This window comes from Oryza sativa, chromosome 3 (genome assembly GCF_034140825.1).
Source record: "Oryza sativa Japonica Group chromosome 3, ASM3414082v1".
In the NCBI taxonomy this organism is placed as follows: domain Eukaryota; kingdom Viridiplantae; phylum Streptophyta; class Magnoliopsida; order Poales; family Poaceae; genus Oryza; species Oryza sativa.
This window is the reverse complement of record NC_089037.1, coordinates 3,185,837-3,204,529: the sequence shown is the minus strand read 5'-3', so window position 1 is coordinate 3,204,529 and position 18,693 is coordinate 3,185,837. Positions and strand designations below refer to the sequence as shown.

At 43.7% G+C, this 18,693-nt stretch overlaps 4 protein-coding genes across 10 annotated transcripts; 2 read left to right on the top strand and 2 right to left on the bottom strand.

Moving 5' to 3' along the window:
- Positions 1–829: 829 nt before the first annotated feature.
- Positions 830–3,196, bottom strand: LOC4331693 (uncharacterized). 4 transcript variants are annotated; one of them, XM_015776182.3, is made up of 5 exons: positions 3,005–3,196; positions 2,799–2,836; positions 2,020–2,064; positions 1,742–1,910; positions 830–1,645 (listed from the first exon to the last, which is right to left on the bottom strand). In XM_015776182.3, exons 4-5 carry the CDS (start codon positions 1,845–1,847, stop codon positions 1,503–1,505), a joined length of 249 nt encoding a protein of 82 aa, XP_015631668.1. In that variant the 5' UTR covers positions 1,848–1,910; positions 2,020–2,064; positions 2,799–2,836; positions 3,005–3,196; the 3' UTR covers positions 830–1,502. The 4 variants fall into 4 exon arrangements, with proteins under 4 accessions (XP_015631668.1, XP_015631669.1, XP_066164687.1 ...); XM_015776183.3 differs by having other exon boundaries at positions 2,820–2,836; XM_066308590.1 differs by having other exon boundaries at positions 1,742–2,064.
- A 2,497-nt stretch (positions 3,197–5,693) lies between these two features.
- LOC4331692 (pentatricopeptide repeat-containing protein At2g30780) lies at positions 5,694–8,509 on the bottom strand. 4 transcript variants are annotated; one of them, XM_066308589.1, is made up of 4 exons: positions 8,206–8,509; positions 6,974–7,818; positions 6,757–6,891; positions 5,694–6,159 (listed from the first exon to the last, which is right to left on the bottom strand). In XM_066308589.1, the coding sequence occupies exons 1-3, from the start codon at positions 8,440–8,442 to the stop codon at positions 6,885–6,887; spliced, it is 1,089 nt and encodes a 362-aa protein (XP_066164686.1). In that variant the 5' UTR covers positions 8,443–8,509; the 3' UTR covers positions 5,694–6,159; positions 6,757–6,884. The 4 variants fall into 4 exon arrangements, with proteins under 4 accessions (XP_066164686.1, XP_015628451.1, XP_015628452.1 ...); XM_026023724.2 differs by having other exon boundaries at positions 5,922–6,162; XM_015772965.3 differs by having other exon boundaries at positions 5,694–6,162; positions 6,757–7,818.
- An 801-nt stretch (positions 8,510–9,310) lies between these two features.
- LOC4331691 (late embryogenesis abundant protein D-34) lies at positions 9,311–10,756 on the top strand. The gene is made up of 3 exons (XM_015773597.3): positions 9,311–9,730; positions 9,817–10,134; positions 10,220–10,756. Exons 1-3 carry the CDS (start codon positions 9,383–9,385, stop codon positions 10,382–10,384), a joined length of 831 nt encoding a protein of 276 aa, XP_015629083.1. The 5' UTR covers positions 9,311–9,382; the 3' UTR covers positions 10,385–10,756.
- A 4,976-nt stretch (positions 10,757–15,732) lies between these two features.
- LOC4331690 (transcription repressor OFP12) lies at positions 15,733–17,101 on the top strand. Its single transcript, XM_015776448.3, has one exon. The coding sequence runs from the start codon at positions 15,847–15,849 to the stop codon at positions 16,489–16,491; it is 645 nt and encodes a 214-aa protein (XP_015631934.1). The 5' UTR covers positions 15,733–15,846; the 3' UTR covers positions 16,492–17,101.
- The last annotated feature ends 1,592 nt before the right edge of the window (positions 17,102–18,693 follow it).

The following is an 18,693-nucleotide window of genomic DNA, read 5'->3' as shown; positions in this document are numbered from 1 at the left end:
TTTCTACTTGCAATTTTCTTCTGTGACTATCTGAACTGAAGTAAGTAGTGATAATCTTATCAGGCTATCACTCTCAGTTCAAATTCAGAGTATTAAAAAAAAATTCGCCAGGCCAGCGACGGAACGAAGGGCAATTTAATTTCAAAGTGTTTAAATTATGATAGATCCAGAATATCTGTACATGTCTAAACAAATTTCAGATCAAGTTGCAAACAAAAGGAAATAGTTTGGTATGTATAGAACGCCAAATAGCTGGTGCAAAGCAAATCAAAAAGGGGAAGGAAAACCGGTGCCTAACAAAAGGGAACCCGGTTCGTTAAGGAGTCCAAGGCATCATGGACAAGAGCAGATGAACCCTATCAAGATTATATGGACCACACAAGTTGTGTTGTTGGGACTTGGGAGTATGCATCATGTATGCATGAATCTTTGTTTAGTAACCAAACATAGCTTTATGACGATGATCCTTCTCTAAATGAATGAAAGCATTTGATAGTGATTATTTGTACCAATGTATCAGTACTACAGGCAGCTTCACATGGGTTGTCTTTTTTCTTAGAGAATCACTTCATTTTTAAGTAAGACAACATAATCCAAAATTCCAAAATCTAGAGTAGATTAACAGTGTGAGCACCAGCTCAATCGATGGTGATAGTGAGATCCCCACAAATTGGGTCCGGAAAGCACTAAAAACAGCGATTGTCACATAATAAGTTACCTAATGGAAGTAATGTTAGCAGGTATCCCTTCATTTGATATGATCACAACAAAACAAAAGCTTAAGATCATGGAGCATATTTTTATATACCAGCACGGCAGGACCAGCATATATTACCAAGTATCTTTATTGTGGCATATAATGAAATAGTTGGAAAGAAAGTACATGTTTAATGACCTCATCATACCAGCTAAGAAATTGCAACGAAGAAATGGTAAGAACATCAGGACTGAAACATGAGGTCAGTATCTCAAATATGAAAAGTAAGCCATCGGGTCTGAAAAAGTTGAACATCATCGCCTCAAAGCAGACGTACCTAAACGACAAGTCAGATACCTTTCTTCAGCTTAATCCATCTCTAGCTGCTATTTTCTCAGATGTAACACCTGGAAATTCAGGGTCTCAAGATAGCATCTAAAGAAATCCCAATTGCTTCTAAAGCTCGCTAGCATATCTTGACTGAATAGATGTGTGCAAAATCAAGCATGATGCCTCGGTAACTGCATTTTCGTCCCATATGCACGCACACCATCGATGATCTACCATGATAATATATCTGAGCCTGATATCTTTCCTATCCCCTGGATAGAACGAGGCAAAGAATCTGAATGGGTCCGTTCTAACAAACTCTAATCCAGGAGGCCACAAGTTCATGTGGCCTGATGCCTTATGGGTTCTGGAAATATCAGGTGTAGGAGGTCACAGAGCAATGAATGTTTTGCAGGAGCTCATGCAAACCCAGCTTCCGTGTAAATTGAACCTCATATCCGACATGAAACTCAGGTTAACTATTTCCTGTCATGTCAAGCATCTCATCAAGGCCTTTTAATCGTTGCAGACCTTCACTGATCAAGAACTTAATCTTCTGTTTATCGTCGCAACGGCGATTTTTTTCAATCTCAGCTCTTACAGTTTGCCTCAACTCATCTGGACAAAGAACATTCAAGGACAGTTATTAGTTGTAACTTCAAGAGTAAACATTAGACAGCAAAGATAGGAAAGCAAGGTTTAAAAATGTCTGACCGCATGCATGCACAGGAGCTCGGCGAGTCATGCGCAAGGCCTGCCTATAAAGCTTTAAAACACGTGCACGCAGGATGAAAGCCCGTAAATCCATGAAATGGGCCATTGAATGACACTCTAATAGAACCTTAGCAAAATATGATCATGCCATGCAAACTGTCCCGTGACCCTGGAAATTCAGGAGAAAAAGCTGCATGATGTACAATTCTGTGAGACCTACCGGTGGGGCATGGGGGTTCAGCTGAACCCCCAAGCGTTTTGGGGGAGAAACTTGTTACCTCTCCCTCCCTCTCCTTCAATTTTTGACTACACACCGAGCCTCCCTGTTAAGACACACCATTAAAAAAAGTATAAGCTCTTGGATCAAAGGAAAAGGGGTAATGACCATTAGATATATGAAAAGCAACTGCCTTTGTTGAGGAAGTTTGACACGTGATTAAGTAAGTAAATGTCAAGGCAAAGCAGCCAAACCAACACTGTTGTCCGTAAAAAGGTAAAGAAGCCAAACGACAATGTTGTCTGGAAAAAATTGAAGCAAAAATATGTTGCGACTCTTGCCAATAGTCAGTAACTAACCACAACAGTTCGACAAATCGTTTGCAGTGCATATAAAGAACGTGCTAATTTCCGTTAAAACCCTCCTCATAATCTCCTTTTTTTTTCTGTACAACAAAAGCTCTTCCAAGGTACACATAAAAACCTTCCAACGTTGTGTTTGCACATAGTCATACTACCAAAAATGTTAAGAAAAAAAACAATCAGAACCATGAGTTAACGTTGAGATCAATTTCAGGGGCGGAGCCAGCTTGAAGCCACACCTAGGGCTTAGTTCTATTACCTTGTCCATTTGCATAATCACAGAGGAGGTTTAACTTTAGGTCCTTCGGTGGTTTTTGACCCGGTTTTGTCCTAGGTGGCGGCTGAGTCCTAGGTGTGGCTTCAAGCTGACTATTGGCAAGAGTCGCAACATATTTTTGCTTCAATTTTTTCCAGACAACATTGTCGTTTGGCTTCTTTAATTTTTTTTCCAGACAACATTATCGTTTGGCTGCTTTACCTTTACGCATAAATCATAAACCTTGTTCTGTTGTCCATCTACAATGCCAAAGGTTGATACACAATCAGGCCTACTACATTCACACACATATACATGGACAGAGATGCATACAAGATATAAAAATACAAACAAATAAGCATAATACATCAGATCTGAACGAACCCATCACCAAACAACAACAAACAAGCTCAGATCTGGGAGTATACCTTTGGTTTTGGGAGATGAGTGGATGGAGAAAATCGATGTTGTAGCCTCAGCAAGATACCGCCTCTTCAGCTGCAAGCTCCGGCGCCGGACACCGCTCCCTGAACCGCCGAACGCCGCCACCCGTGCGCCTCCCGGGCTTGAGGCCGTCGCCGCCAGGGGAGAGGAAGGGAGAAGCTAGGGTTTGACCGGTTAGAAAGGAAAAAAAAAAGAGAGAGAGAGAGAGAATTATGCCACTGAATTTTGTCACACGTCTACGATTTACCATCGGCTTTGTCACGTTCTACAGTATACCATCGCTGTCCGGTTAGCCTATGTTAGTACTACAATTTTTGTCCAAATGACTAAAATACCCCTAGAATAGAAACTTCTAAAATTTGGATAAAAAATTCAAAATATCATATTATAAACATAAGATTGTAAACATCCAATTTTTGGCCAAAAACTTAAAATCTTATATTTCAGAATTTTTATCCAAATTTTAAAAGTTTTTGTCCCAAGGGTATTTTGGTCATTTTGACAAATTTATACAATACTAACGGAAACTAACCGGACGGCGATGGTAAATTGTATAAGTTAAGCAAAAGTCGATAGCATATTGTAGAACGTGATAAAGTCAGTGGCAAATCGTGAACGTATGATAAAGTCAATGGCATATAATGAGTTCTCTCAAATAAGAGGAAAAAAAGGAGAGGACAGAAAGAGAAAACGAGGGGAAGGAGGTGAGCGCACGTCACTTTTTTCCCTAGCGTGCGCTCGCCCATCCCTGGATCGCCTCATCCGCGAATATTCTCTGGGGTGGTGGCCATATCCCACACCGCCCAGCGACCAAACAGCCATCTCCTATCCAGGCAAAACCCACCATCCAAACACACCCTAAGTTGAGGGATGTCATATATTTGGTTTTGTGATTGGAGGACGATTTTATAACTCGATGACAAGTTGAGGGACCTTCGCTACACTTTTTCCCCGTATGTTCCATCCAATCCCAGCCCGGCTCAAACAAAAAAGGAATAAGTTCATCTAAGGTTCCTTAATTTTTCACCAAATCCAATTTTCGTCATTGAACCCCAAAATCAGATACAACCGGTCCCTGAACTGTCAAAACCGGTGTAAACGAGGTCCCTCGGCGGTTTAAAAAGTGGTTTTGGCTGAGGTGGCGCCTACGTGGCTGGTTTGACTAGGTCTCCATCCCACGTGGTATTGACGTGGCGCTAACGTAGTAATTATATCTCAGAGAAATAATAAAAACCGTGAGCCCACATGCCAGCGACACGCAAAAAATAATTTAAGAATAGTGGGACCCACATATCAGTTTAAAAATATTATGGTGGGGCGGGCCCCACATATCATTCCCTCTCCTCCTGTCGGCTCTCCCTCTTTTTCCTCGTTGCGTCGTCTTCGGTGCTGCTCCGTAGCCGTCGCCGTTGTTGTCGTCCTAGTCCCCGCCGCCTCTGACGCCGCCTCTGACGACGACGATGGTCGAAGCATGCCAGCAGAGCGGCGGGGAGGAGCGGAGGGGCGGCGGCCAGAAGCCTCTCTTTTTTTTTTAGCCGGTTAAACAGCAGGAGAGGCTCCTACTATGTTATATTAATAAAAGATTAAAGATATGTACATCCTCAGCAGGTTAAGCCTCTCTTCTCTCCTCGCCGCTCCTCCATCCTCAGCAGGGCCGCGGCCGGCGCTGTCGTCGAGCTCCTCGCCCCGCTCCCAGCCTCCTCCTCGTCTACCCACGCTGCTGCCGCATGGTGGCGCCTAAGGCAGAGTCAGGCGGGGAGGCGGGCGGCGGAGATTGTTGTAGCCTGTATATATTGCCACATTGGATTAGTGAAGTTGAATCTCAAACATAAAATACATCTAAATGTTTCTGTAATCACAAATTCGCAGTGCTCACGTGCATCTGCACAAGTAGTCGAAATTCTCAGTAATTGGTTCTTCAGAATATACTAGTCTATAATTGTATTCGCGCGACAGTAACCTCCCTTATGTGTAGTTTAAAATCATCATAATTACAATCAAGAATAGTTGTTCTTCCTCACAAAGATCTTTTATTTGAATGGTTTATGTAAGAATAATTAAAATCATTAAAAATAGTTGTTCTTCCTCACATAAGGTCTGAAACAATCATCAAGAATAATATGTACAAAGCTTTTGTAATATTTTTAAATGGTTTATGTAAGAAATGGAAATATAATGTGCACAATCAACCTACTTCATGTTTAGGTGATTAAATGAATGGTAGAACGTTTACAGCTTATAAAATTTTCTTGATGCACATGCGAACTTGTCGAGGATGAATGCCAATGTGCCAAGAAGAATAAAAGAAAATTGCTACCTGAGTTGAAACTGAAAGTGAGAACAGAAAGGGAAAATAGAAAGGGGAAACTAATATAGGAGTATGAATTAATTGGTGCATGACACCAAAGCTCGGCTCCACCAGAAGCTCACGAATTGGCTAGGTATGAAAGTCTTCAGTCAATTGATCCCATATATTTGTTGGATAATGGGAAAAGATCATGCATGTCATCCTGTGAGTCTGAATCTTGTGTTCATGTATAGATTCATCGTCCTGAAACCTCATGATAATCAACTCACGAATGTGGTTACCATGAACAGTGTATTCAAGAAATTGCTCACAACGTCAGAATTTATCAACTCATAGAAGGTTTCTCACAGTTCCACCTTGAGACATGGCCACAGCAAAGCTCGAAACCTTTTTTGAAAAAAAAATCAAAGTCAATCCTGGAGCAAGGTACTCCAAGCTCTGGATTATACCGTCATTCAGGTGAAAGCAAGTCAAGCATGTTTGTCGGCATGGTTACATAACAGTATAGTTCTATCTAAGTTTTGCATTTCAAATTAATTTTCTGACTATGCTTAATGGCTGACAAATACTTGGAAAAAGTTTAGAGACATGACTGCAGCTGGTACGTTTTTTTTTTCCTATTAGGAGAAGAAAACAAGTTGATGGTTTGTACAAAACTGGACCTGAGATTCTGAAAAGTAACATACAAACAGGTTTACTAGCTTGTTTTGCAAGGAACATAAGCATCATGGAAGTATTAATTAATTCCTGTCATCGAGGCGTTGTTTTCATGAATGAACAGGAGGCAATGCTTTAAGCTCAAACTTTGCATGAAGCTTTCTGACATGGAGCCTGCTGTAAAAGAAGAGCACAATTCAGCACTTATAGATATTTTGAGTTAAGAAGTGAGATGCACTATCTCTTATGAATAAAACCGAAGGAAAATTATGCAAGCAAGATTAATCATGTTTCAGTGCAGGAACTATCCATTCCACATACTGGAGCAAACTTTTGTGACTGAACTTCTTTAAGGTTGTATTGTGTGAATTGTCTTTCTTGCATCTTAAAATATGTTCAGACTCCATATATATAATACAATAGCTCAAGAAAATGTATTCAATTACAATTAGAAGGGTAAATTTTATTCAGGCTAATAATGGAAGCAGTAAGCGCATATCAAACCTATACACTTAAAAGTTGTAAGCCAATTCAACTTGTTGAAAGCACAAACATCCTGTTTCAAATGCAACATAGTTTCTGCACTTCTCTTTCAGATTTCAGTTTGTTTAGCCGTTTCCCAGTTTTACAGTGAGTAAAGAATAAAGTACAACATCAATAATGAAGTAAAGAATGATTAGTTTATCAAAGGAGTTAGCAACATCGTCAAATGACATTTAACAAATCCAAAGTACTGAAAGCACGGAATTGTTTGTATAAAGAGGACGCTACCTTCTTTTCCAAAATCCACAGGAAATTTGTTTTTAGGAGGTCACAGAACAATGAATGTTTTGCAGGAACTCATGCAAACCCAGCTTCCCTCATATCTTTTATGGCCAAGTCGAGCCTTCCGTGTAAATTCAACCTCTGATATCCAGAAATCAATATATCATAAGTAGACCGGGTGAGCTTGTACAAACTCCGTATTCGGTTTAAGAATAGATCCAACCTATCAAAGTCCTTGTGACGAAAATAAGAACAGATAACAGCCTCAACATCCTCTGAGTGGGCAAAAACCATGCCATTATCCAACATCTGGAAAATTGCATGCTCCATATCAGACAAGCGATCAGCATTAGCATAGAATCTGATAATTCCACAGTGCAGCTTAGTTAAAGAACTCGTGTGCATGCCTTGTACTAGGGAAAGTAACTGGTCCAGTTCACCAATTTTGTCTTCGTACAGGCATAATCTTGTTAACCTCTCAACTGTAGCTTCACTCAACTCTTGATTCCCATCGCTTACAAGTTCCAAAAATACTTTTACCCTGTTAGGGTCTTTCCTTCTTGAAAGCAGCTCAAGCTTGGCCTCCAGTATAGCAAAGTTTGGCTTAATTTCAAAGCAAATCATTTCTTCAAATACCACTTCAGCATCATCTAGCCTGTCCAACTTCACAAAACCTGTGATCAAATATTCAAAGGCCTTAATGCTAGGAGTAAATCCTGCATCCTTTGATGCCAGGTACCAGCTCATCATTGCATGGCCACTCCCAAGCCGTGAAAATGCAGAAATGAATGCATCATATGTAGCGGAGTTGGGCTTGCAATCCTCTATGTCTTCCATAGCCTCATATAAGGTCATTGCAGCAAGGAGATCTCCTACCGACAAGAAAGCATTGATAAGGGCATTGAAAATGCCAGTGTTCAGCTGAATTCCAAGCTCCTCCACGAATTCAAAGACTTTCATTGCAAATTCTGCATTCTTTGTCTCTCGGCAGAAACGGATTATCACTGAGTAGGGCTCACAATCACGGATCCCTTCCTTGATTAGCTTCTCTAGCTTCCATTCCAAGACCTGAATCAATGTTGATTCTATCTTAGCACGCAATTACAAAGATCTCTCACTAGAATGCACAAACATGTATAATTCGGTAAAATCGTCATGAAGACTACAACAGAATCAGCACCAATGTACTCACTCCAACAGAATCATATCAGGGCATCAGGCTATCAATAGCTTAGCTCTTTGCATTATATAATCATGCACCGCAAGCTCGCGATCCAATAGTTCTACTCCACTCTATAAGCTAAATCATGGTACCGCCAAATGCATCGCAGATCTGAACCCGACCTAGTATACGAGAAAGGGGGAAATTTCTCTGCGCCATAACGCTGATACTAACTAAACAAAACAACAGCTCAACTGACAGTTAAGCGGGGAGAAGAAGGGTGTCTCACTCACGAGGTTTGCCTTAGTCGGGGACGACGCGCGGAGGAGGGCGGCGGCGAGGGGCTCCCAGAAGGCGGCCGCCGCGGAGGAGCCGCCGCTCGCCTCCTCCATCGTCGCCTTCACGCGGTACTCAGGCTCGGCGACAAGGCGCGCGAGCAAGGCGCTGGTGTCCGCTTCCACCCCTACGGAGGCGGCGGCCGCAGTCGTCAGCCCGCGCCACAGCCGCCGGCGCGCGGCGGCGATCGCCATCGGTGATCGGCGGCGGTAGCTTCTGCTTCGCCAGTGAATCGCGTGGATATAAATGGGCCTCTCATCCACCGTAACACAATTACGGCCCAAAATTTATAGTCCGTACAATACGTTCTTCCCAATAAGTATGGGCCACACGTCACTAGAAAAGCGACAGTAAGTTCACTTATGATCCCTCCCTTTCCCTCCATACACCTTAGGTGGTGTTTGAATCTCCTGAAAATGAAGATGAAGATAAAGATTAAGTGTTTCATGCAAAACGAGATGGTAATAACATGTAATTAATTGAGTTTTAATTATTACAAACTTGAAAAATATATTAATCTGGTATTTTAGAGTAACTTTCATATAGAAAGTTTTCGCACGAAACACACCGTTTAGAACTTAAAAAGCATGCCACTAGTATCCAAAATTTCATCCAACTCTTGTGGGAGAAACGGACACAGCCTAAGTATAGACCGCCCGTACTCCGCAATCTCGCTCGAGCCCAATAAAAAGAGGACGCAATCCTGTTCGGGCCTAATAAGTATGGGCCGCAAGTTGTCACGTACACTGCAATCAATATGGGCCAGGCCGGGACGATGACGTAGTCTCCAACCGCCAACGGCGTCCGATGACAGCTAGCGTACGTGTTCATGGGAGTGAGTTTAGTCTGCATGCACCGCCACCGTGGTCGTCGACACGCGGAAAGACCAGAGAGGTGGCGGAGGAAGAAGCGAACAAACAGCACCGCTCACACGCGCCACGCATGCCGCTCCCATTCGCGCGCGACACGAACGCGCCCACGTCGCCGCCGTCTCCCACACCTGTCCCCCGTTCTACCCGGCGAGCCGCGCCATATATGACCTCGAAATCGAAGATCTCTCTCACACATTCACAGCGCAGACCACACACGATCTCACTACAATAGTGCTAGCTACGACGAGAGTGTACTAGGACGATGAGCCAGGAGCAGCCGAGGAGGCCGTCGGAGAAGGCGGCCGGCGGCGGCGGCGGCGAGCAGGGGATCCGGTATGGCGACGTGTTCCCGGTGACCGGAAGCCTCGCGGCCAAGCCCATCGCCCCGCGGGACGCGGCGACGATGCAGTCGGCGGAGAACCTCGTGCTGGGGAAGACGGTCAAGGGCGGCCCCGCCGCCGCCATGGAGTCCGCGGCGAGTCGTAACGAGGAGATGGGCGTCGTCGGGCATGACCAGGCCACGGACGCCGCCGCCGAGCAGGGCGTCAACGTCTCCGACACCCTCGTCCCCGGCGGCGGCCGCATCGTCACCGAGTTCGTCGCCGGCCAGGTCACACACTTCGTCGTCGATCGACGTCTCTCCGCTGTGCGTGCAGCGTGAACGATCTCCCTTTTCTTTCTTTTTTTTTTTTGCAGGCGGTGGGTCACTACGTGGAGCAGGACGATGGCGCCGCCGTGGTTGCAGGAGTCGTCGGCGCCGCCCCCGGCGCGGTACGGGTGGAGGAACCTGCGAAGATAACAATCGGCGAGGCGCTGGAGGCGGCGGCGCTGGCGGCAGGAGGGACGCCGGTGGAACGCAGCGACGCGGCGGCCATTCAGGCGGCCGAAGCAAAAGCCACCGGCACGGACACCTACATGCCCGGCGGCTTGGCGGCGCAGGCGCAGTCCGCCGCCGTGGCCAACCTCTGGACGGCGCGCGACGCCGACAAGACCAAGCTCGGCGACGTCCTCTCGGTGCGCGCTCTCTTTGATCATATCGATCTTGCAAGCTAAGCTAGCTAGGTAGGTAGGAGTACTATACTAACATTGGTTCATGCAGAACGCGACGGCGAAGCTCGCGGCGGACAAGGAGGTGGAGAGCGGCGACGCGGCGAGGGTGGCCGGAGCGGAGATGCGCAACAAGCCCGGCGCGGCGGCGAGGCCGGGCGGCGTGGCCGCGTCCATGGCCGCGGCCGCGCGCCTCAACCGCGGCCCAACGACATGAGTGGATACGATCCACGCATCGATCCATGTGTATCAAACAGCTCGTGTCGCGACGCGAGCGCGATGTAAAATTAACACGCTTCGGTGTACGTTTTATATGCTTCCATCCCTTCTAGTTTCCGTTGTTGCATTGCATATGGCCATATGGGTGGCTGAAGCTATGTTAGAATCTGTCAGAAGCCGTTTCTTTTCAGTTAGCCTGTAGCTGTTCTCTAGCTAGTTCTTTGGTTCGGTTGGACTGAATTGGATCGTGGGAGTACGGTCAGGAGTGGATCCAGATCAATCAGGTGTTTTTTTTCTGTTATGCATGTAACAAAGTCTGTAATCGAGGAGAATAAATAGAAAAACCAGAAAAGCTTACGCTGCACCAAAACTCTGCTCGTTCTACTCTGTTCTTCAGCTAACTGTTCACGTTCGATAAAAAGTTCAGAGATTCTCGTTCTAGTCTGTTCTTCAGTTAACTGTTCACATTTGATAAAAGGTTGACAGATCGTGAGAGCGAGAGTTCGTGAGTTTTGATTCTAACACCACTGATCACAACGCTTTAAACTTGTGTTAAAACCGCGGCGACGGATGGCGCCACGGCGTGACATCGCGTGCTCGCCGCGCGCGTGTCCGCCCCGCTCGCCGTCGCCGGACATGCGCCCCGCCATGGAATTTATGGCGGCGCGAAGAGGACAAGCACGAGACGCGGATCGTGTCCGCGTGCACGCCGGCCGCCGGCTGCTCCGCGGTGCCGATCTGAGCCGAGACGCGGGGGGCAAAGCAGCAGGCGCGACGCGGTGACCACTGCACTGGCAAGGTGGAGAGCACATTGGGGCCCTGTGTGTCACTTATGTGCGATTGGACACCGTAATCTAGTAGTTACAGTGATATAAGGTCTACGTGCGAATAGTATCTTAAGGATCTGAATTTAAATCTTCATATGAACGGATTTTAGAACGGCTTGTTAAGTGGCTAGGTTTTCAATTTAAAAAGATCGTATATATCGGTTGGACGTATAGATCAGGCCCGGGTGTCACTTACGTGCAAAAGGACATGTAGTTTAGTACAGTGATCTAAGGTCTATATGCATCTTAAAGTTCTGAATTTAAAGTTTTGAATTTAAATCTTCGTACGAACGAATTTTAAATCGACTTGTTTAAGTGGCTAGGTTTCTAATTTAAAATATTGCATATATCCCGTTAAATGTATAGATAGGGTAAAAAGTACCCTTCTCAAATGTTGTGTGTCACCTGTGTGTGTGCGGCATTAATTGTCCGGAGAAACAGCGAACTGGGGGCCCTGCAATTTTCTGCGTTTCGAGGTTGTTGAGACAGATCGAGCAACAACTCTGACCTCTCCCAATTGGTGCTTCGATTCATCAGTTCACTTGTCTTCTCCGGTTTAGTTGTGAGTTTCTGAAAATCGAAGCACAGGTGCAGTGTATGAACACGGGGTTAGGAGATTAATTAAGAGTAAGCTTAATTAACAGCGTTAGCTGGTACACCTACACCGGCCTTTTACATGTTACTACAACTTACAACCATGAATTCGCTGCCTTGAGGAGGCCAGCTTGATCTTGTTGCGAGGAGATGACGAGATCCACAAATCAGTTGGCACTTATTGCGCGATGATATGATTTTCAGTTGCTTCCATTGCTTTGCCAGGCGCCCTGGCCTGTGTTGCATCTGCATGACAGCATGAGTTGCCCATACAGCCATGCTCTCATATGCTACTCCTACCGTTCCAAAATATACTCCCTCCGTCCTATAATATAATATAAAGTATTTTGAGTTTTTTCTTGTATTGTTTGACCACTCGTCTTATTCAAACATTTATGCAAATATAAAAAATAAAAAGTTGTGCTTAAAATACTTTGAATAATAAAGTAAGTAAAAATAAATAAATAATAATTTCAAAATTTTTTGAATAAAACGAGTGTTTAAACAATACAAGTAAAAACTCAAAATCCCTCATATTATGGGACAGAGGGAGTAGCAATCTAGGATGGGATAAGACCTATCCTAAAACAATGTATCTGGAGTGTCTAGATGCATTGTTTTAGGATGTGTTTTATCTCATTCTACGTTACTATATATATATTTTAAGACGGAGGGAGTATCAACCATGGGATTGGGAGATGCTGATCCTGGCTGCACCTACAAAAGTGCCTATTTAATTACTCCTACTTGTCTATACTCATCCAGTGCATGTAGCTAGAATCCTAGGCTGTCTTTACTTTCCCCCTATTTTTAACTTTCCATCACATCATATCACATTAAAAACTTTTCTACACACGTAAATTTTTAACTTTTTTTTTCAAACTCCTAACTTTCTTCAAACTTCCAACTTTTTTCAGGAACTAAACACACCCCTAGACATAGTCTCGTTTATATTTGTAAACCGAGCCAGCTGGATCCTCTATACTTTACTTAGATCCATTTGAATCAAAGGATTTATGGGAAAATTTGTAAGATTTAAATCTTATATAAAATTTCCGTACTTGGTCCTTTGATACAAAACATTGAAGCATTCAAAATTGAAATTCCTATAAAATGGCTCATTGCACGTAAATTTTAGAAGAAACTTAAAAAAAAAATATCCAATCTTTTAGAAAATGAATCTATCTCTTTCATCCAATTTTCGTGTTTTCCTGTTGCCTAATCAAACAACCAGTTTCGAGATGGGCGAGCGAAAGGCCGGTGAGAGACACAGACGCGATACAGATCGAGATGGGCGAGCGAAAGGCAGGAGATCACGTGTAGTGTCGATGTAGACAGTCGAGTATACCTCATACGTACGTACGTACACTGCTCACAGCTACGTATACCTTCTCCCAGATTGTGACAAGAAACCTCTTTCATCAGCCAGCTAGCCTTTTTTTTTTTGAGAAACTCCAGCTAGCCCTTCGATGGCCCTTCGATGTCGTCTAAAAAAGTCATAAAAATTTTTAGAAACATTAATTTGGTAAGAAAGATCGATCAATAGGTAACGCATCACTTTATTATATAAAGTTCAAATTCTTTTTTTTGCGGGGATATAAAGTTCAAATTCGATACGTATAATTAGAGAAAAATAAATTTAACTACGAATTACGCGCCCTGTTTAAAGTCGAATTTGTTGTTTTTGTCTTCAATGCTTCTGAAGTTGTGTAATCTGTTTTCTATTATTACTTTTGACTTTTATACAGTGAATAGTATGCAGACATAAATATTTTATCTGTAAATGGGAGTAGCTTAATTAAGACTGATGCTGTAAAAAAATCAAAGAAAATTCAGCGGTGGCAGCTGAGTAGCATACGTATTAAATCTGACGATGTGGGGCCACAGGCCGGGGATACATCAGGCAGATAATACGGTACAATGTACTAATAATCAATTCGTTCTGGTCGACATTTATACAGGGCTAACTACTACCTGCAGTACGGGCATACATGTGTATACTATACATGAGTACGCTTCAATTGACCCGTCAGATCGATCGACTTGAATGTGTCGTTGCATATCGATATGCTGGTAGCAATTGGTCATGTGAACCCATCCATGCACACAGCTAGCTAGCCACGTCGTAGTACCAAGTACCAACCAGGTCACGTACGTATAGTACACGTACTCTCTCGTCATGCACGATTATTGCACGCGCGCACCGTATGGCACAGACATGAGTACGTATATACTAACTTCGTTTTTTAATACATGACGTCATTCACTTCATACGTTTGGCCATTCATCTTATTAAAAAAATTACTTAATTATAATTTATTTTGTTGTGAGTTGTTTTATCAGTCAAAGTACTTTAAGCATAATTTATATCTTATATATTTACATAAAATTTTTGAATAAAACGAATGATCAAACATGTGTTCGAAAGTCAACGACGTTATTTATTAAAAAATAGAGGGAGTATTGTGCTAGTCACGTTTGGATTCCAGACTCTCTCTCTCTCTCTCTATATATATATATATATATATATATATATATATATATATATATATATATATATATATATATATATATATATATATATATATATATATATATATATATATATATATATATATATATATATATATATATATATATAGACACACACACACACACACACATATACACCTCGCGGTTAAAGATTGTTGCTGTATTTTTCTATAAACTTTATCAAACTTACTAAAATTTAACGACTTGTTATTAGGAGGAAAAAAACACGACCAAACAATCTACATTTTGAAAAACGGAGAAAGTACCCTGATGCTCAATATAATACATGTATATATGTACATATATAGAGGAGGGGGCACTAACGTGCGGTCAGCCGCGCGCCCACACCCGTGGATGGTACATATATAAATATTTTATATAGAAACCTTGTACGCGTGTGTATATATTTTGGATGTAAAAAAGTTCACACACATACTTGTATAAAATTTCACTTATATGCTCACAAACTTTATACGTATGCACATAAAGTTATACGTACACGTATACATACAAAGATTCGTGGGCTCAGAAAGCAATCGCGCGCGGCTAATAGCTGATTAGCGATTTTCGGTGCGGGGGCATGTGTACGTACGAGCTAGCTGGAATTGCGTACGTACGTACGTACTTACGGCGACAAACGGACAAAATGCGTGGCGAATTGTTACAGCGCAGTTAGGACCAGTCACACAAGTAGCTAAGCAGAGATGTACTGCGAAGCAAATGCGGTAGTTGAACGCGTACAAACTCTCAATACATTTGCAGGCTAAGTTTCTGTACATGCGTAGCTGATCGATCTGACCAAGTACAAAACACTGTGCTTTTTACATGTAGTAGGAGTATCATGCAGTAGGAATAAGCCAAACGCGTATTTGCAAACGAGAAGTAATTTGTGAATAAAACTTTTATATACGTGTTCTTAACGATCTAAAAGTAAAGGCTGAAAAATAAACTTCGATGAAAAAAATCTCAAAATCAACTTTATATTTAAAGTTAAAAATTTAAATTTTGGTTGATAAGTATAAGCATAAGAAATAGATGGGGCTGGTTTGGACCTAATCACACTTGGATTACTAACTTGGAGGAATAATACAATGATGTGATAATTAATTAGTGTCTGAGACAGAATGCATGGTAGTATGATATTTTCTGCTGCTCATTTACTTTTTTTTATTTATAAACGAAAAAGGCACTATCTCCTGATGATACTGATCATCCACGTGTTGCTAATGTTGTTAAGTATAGGTAGGACTTTAGGAGTAATTAATCCGAACAAATAATGCATGCTTAGTCAGCTTGGAGTACTTAACTCGGTTTTGTCCAGCAACAGGTGAGCCACTGAACAGCTGCAAACGCCTCCTCTCCTATAAACTCCTCACAGTGCACAGCCCACAACGTCATCGTGTTCGTCCTTAGCTTAGCTAGGACTAGGAGTAGTAGCTACCTAGCTGAAGCTTAGCTGCCTAGTGGGGAGTAGCTTAGCTTAGCTAGCTAGCTAGCTATAGGCGAGATGCTGGGCTGCTTCTCCCGGCTGCGGCGGCCGGCGTCGGCGGGGGCGGCGCCGGCGCCCATGGCGCAGTCTGACGACGCGTCGACGTCGACCTCGGCTGGCGGCGGCGGCGGCTGCACCGCGGAGACCTCGCCGTGCTCCTCGTCCTCCTCGCTCCGGTGCAAGAACTCGGGCGGCGTCGGCGGTGAAGACGACGACGATGGTGTCGGCGGCGGCGGCGCCGTCGTCGCTGAGAACGCCTCGGCGCTGTCCGACTCCGGGCTGTCGTCGGCCATCGCGTCGCGCCGGTTCTTCCTCTCCTCGCCCGGCAGGTCCAACTCCATCGTCGACTCGTCGGCGCACGGCGCCGCCGTCGGCGTGGGCGCGGCCGGGGTGGCGGTGCCGACGTACTCGCCGGACCCGCACGCCGACTTCCTCAGGTCGATGGAGGAGATGGTGGCGGCGCTGCGGCTGGACGCGCGCCGCCGCGGCGACAGGGCGCGGCTCCACGAGCTGCTCCTCTGCTACCTCGCGCTCAACGACCGGCGCGCCCACAAGTACGTCGTCAGCGCCTTCACCGACCTCCTCCTCCGCATCACCGCCGCCGCCAACCTCGACGACGGCGAGCCGCCGCGCCATGGCCGCCACCTGCACGAGTCACATTGAACCCTTTTGCTTTCTTGATTTCTTAATTCTCTTCCATTTTTTTGATTTTTTTTTGGGTCTCACTTTTCTATTTGAATTGCTGCGTACGAACAGATTTTTGGTACGAGATTCTTCGAACGATCGACTGAAAATCTCGTTGCATGCAAAATCGCAAGCAAAATGTTTTGTACTCTAAAATGTCGGGGTCGTCTAGCTAGCTGTAAATATGTCTGGAAATTTCGTACCAAAGTTCAGTTCGTATGCAAAAGCTTTTCACTTTTTCTAAGGCGTGAGCGTGTTGGTGAAGACAGTATGATATCGGCTTCCCCAAATGTGCTGCTTTGTGTTTGCCTTTTTGGCCATCTTTGTGAGTCATCTTTTCACTGTTTCGCTCATTTCATCTTTCCTGCTCTCTCTCTCTGCTGGTTATCTGAACTTCCTACTAATTATAAGGCTGAATTTGTTGTTGTGTGGTTGATGTTGTAATAAGCTGTACTAACCATTATGATTGCTACTAGTACTAAATATTTGGGATGTGTATGTACAATCTTATTGGCTTTCCATCACAATCTCTGCCACTAATTGTATATGTCTTCAGAGAATTCAGCATTCTGTTTACTTCTTACCTGTCCTTATCAGTGTTAACACAAGTTGTAAACTACCCTGTAAACGAGGTCTCTTCCCTTGAGAGGAGTGAGGTCCTCTTTGGATCCAGCCACAGTTGGCAATAATAAAAGCAGGTGCCGTGCAAAACAGAAAACCAATTGGCACAGTGCATGACCTCTGTATGTGTTAGTTGGACGGATCACATCTGAGTGACATCAACATTTCTCTCCTTTCGTGACAAAACTCATGCATCGTGATAGCAAAAACCTCTAAAGAAGAAAAAAGAGTCCTATTAGTGACGAACTGCAAAGCAATTAAGCCTGTGAGGAGAGACATTGACATTGCAACCGAGAAGAAAGATCAATAGATATATCTATCTGCCTTTCCCATGAAGACCTCTTCACTCACTGTACCAACCTGATCTGAACACAGATGAGTTTCGCTGTCTCTACAGAAAACTTCATGTTTTTTTTGGGACCAGTTCAGTTGCTTACTGACTAATGTATGTCACTGGAAAACAAAGCCAGTTTGACATCAAGATGTGAACAAAAGGACATTGTGCATTTGTGCAGCCATGTTGCGATCCCTGCAGCAGCAACAGAAACAGCGCTGGAGCAGCAACCAACAAACACCGGCATCTTGCACAACAATACAATCAGAAACAAGATCTGGCAAGTCCACCACCGGCCAGCAGCACTACACTTCCTTTCTGACCGGCAGCGACGCCGACATACAGGTGAAATGACACGGAGCAGAAGATGGCATTGCGACAGGCACAAGCACCGGCAACGCTCCCAACAAGAAAAGATAAAAGCAGATTTTGCACTATCATGGAGATGGACTAGAGTCTGCACTCCACACCACAGGATATGTATATCATTATATATGTATCCATGAAAGAGCAGTTTAGTCTAGCATAGTACTCCCTCTCTATCTTAAAATATAGCTACTTCTAGGATTTAAATTTAGAAGTATTTAAATTTATCTCAAATACAGCTACTTCTCCACCTATCTCCTCATCTCAACCAATCACAATTGTTCCTTACCGGTTACCGCAACCTTAATCTCTTAAGGATGGCACAGGTAGTTGCATTTTGAGATAGAAGGAGTAGAAGATATTTATACATTTTGCGACATAGAAAGAGAAACTGTACCACATTATTCACACCTTTTTCTCTTTTTTTTGCCCTGGAACAACGGGCAGGAGCTGGTGGTGGATAACCTCACTACCTGAGAGGCTGGGGCATCTTTTTTCTGAAAAGAGATTCAAATCTATCCAAAGCAATCGAATGGCAGAACAAATATACACAAGTGTTCAGGTTATTAAATCAAACCGCATCACTTTCTAATCCTATCCATAAATTATAATGTCTAGTACTACAAGGGTGGAATGTCATGACACAGATATACCAACTATGTGCTCTGAATCTTATCAGCTTCCACAGCTGCCCAAATTGCAAACACCAACTAAAATGAATAAAGATATGCAGCACAACAGGAATGGTGTTTAAGTGGCTTACCATCATATAATTGAACAAAGAAGATTGCAAGAGGGTATACATATAAAGATCAATATTCAGTACGGAAAGGTACAGGGTGCTGTCTAGGAGCATGGCA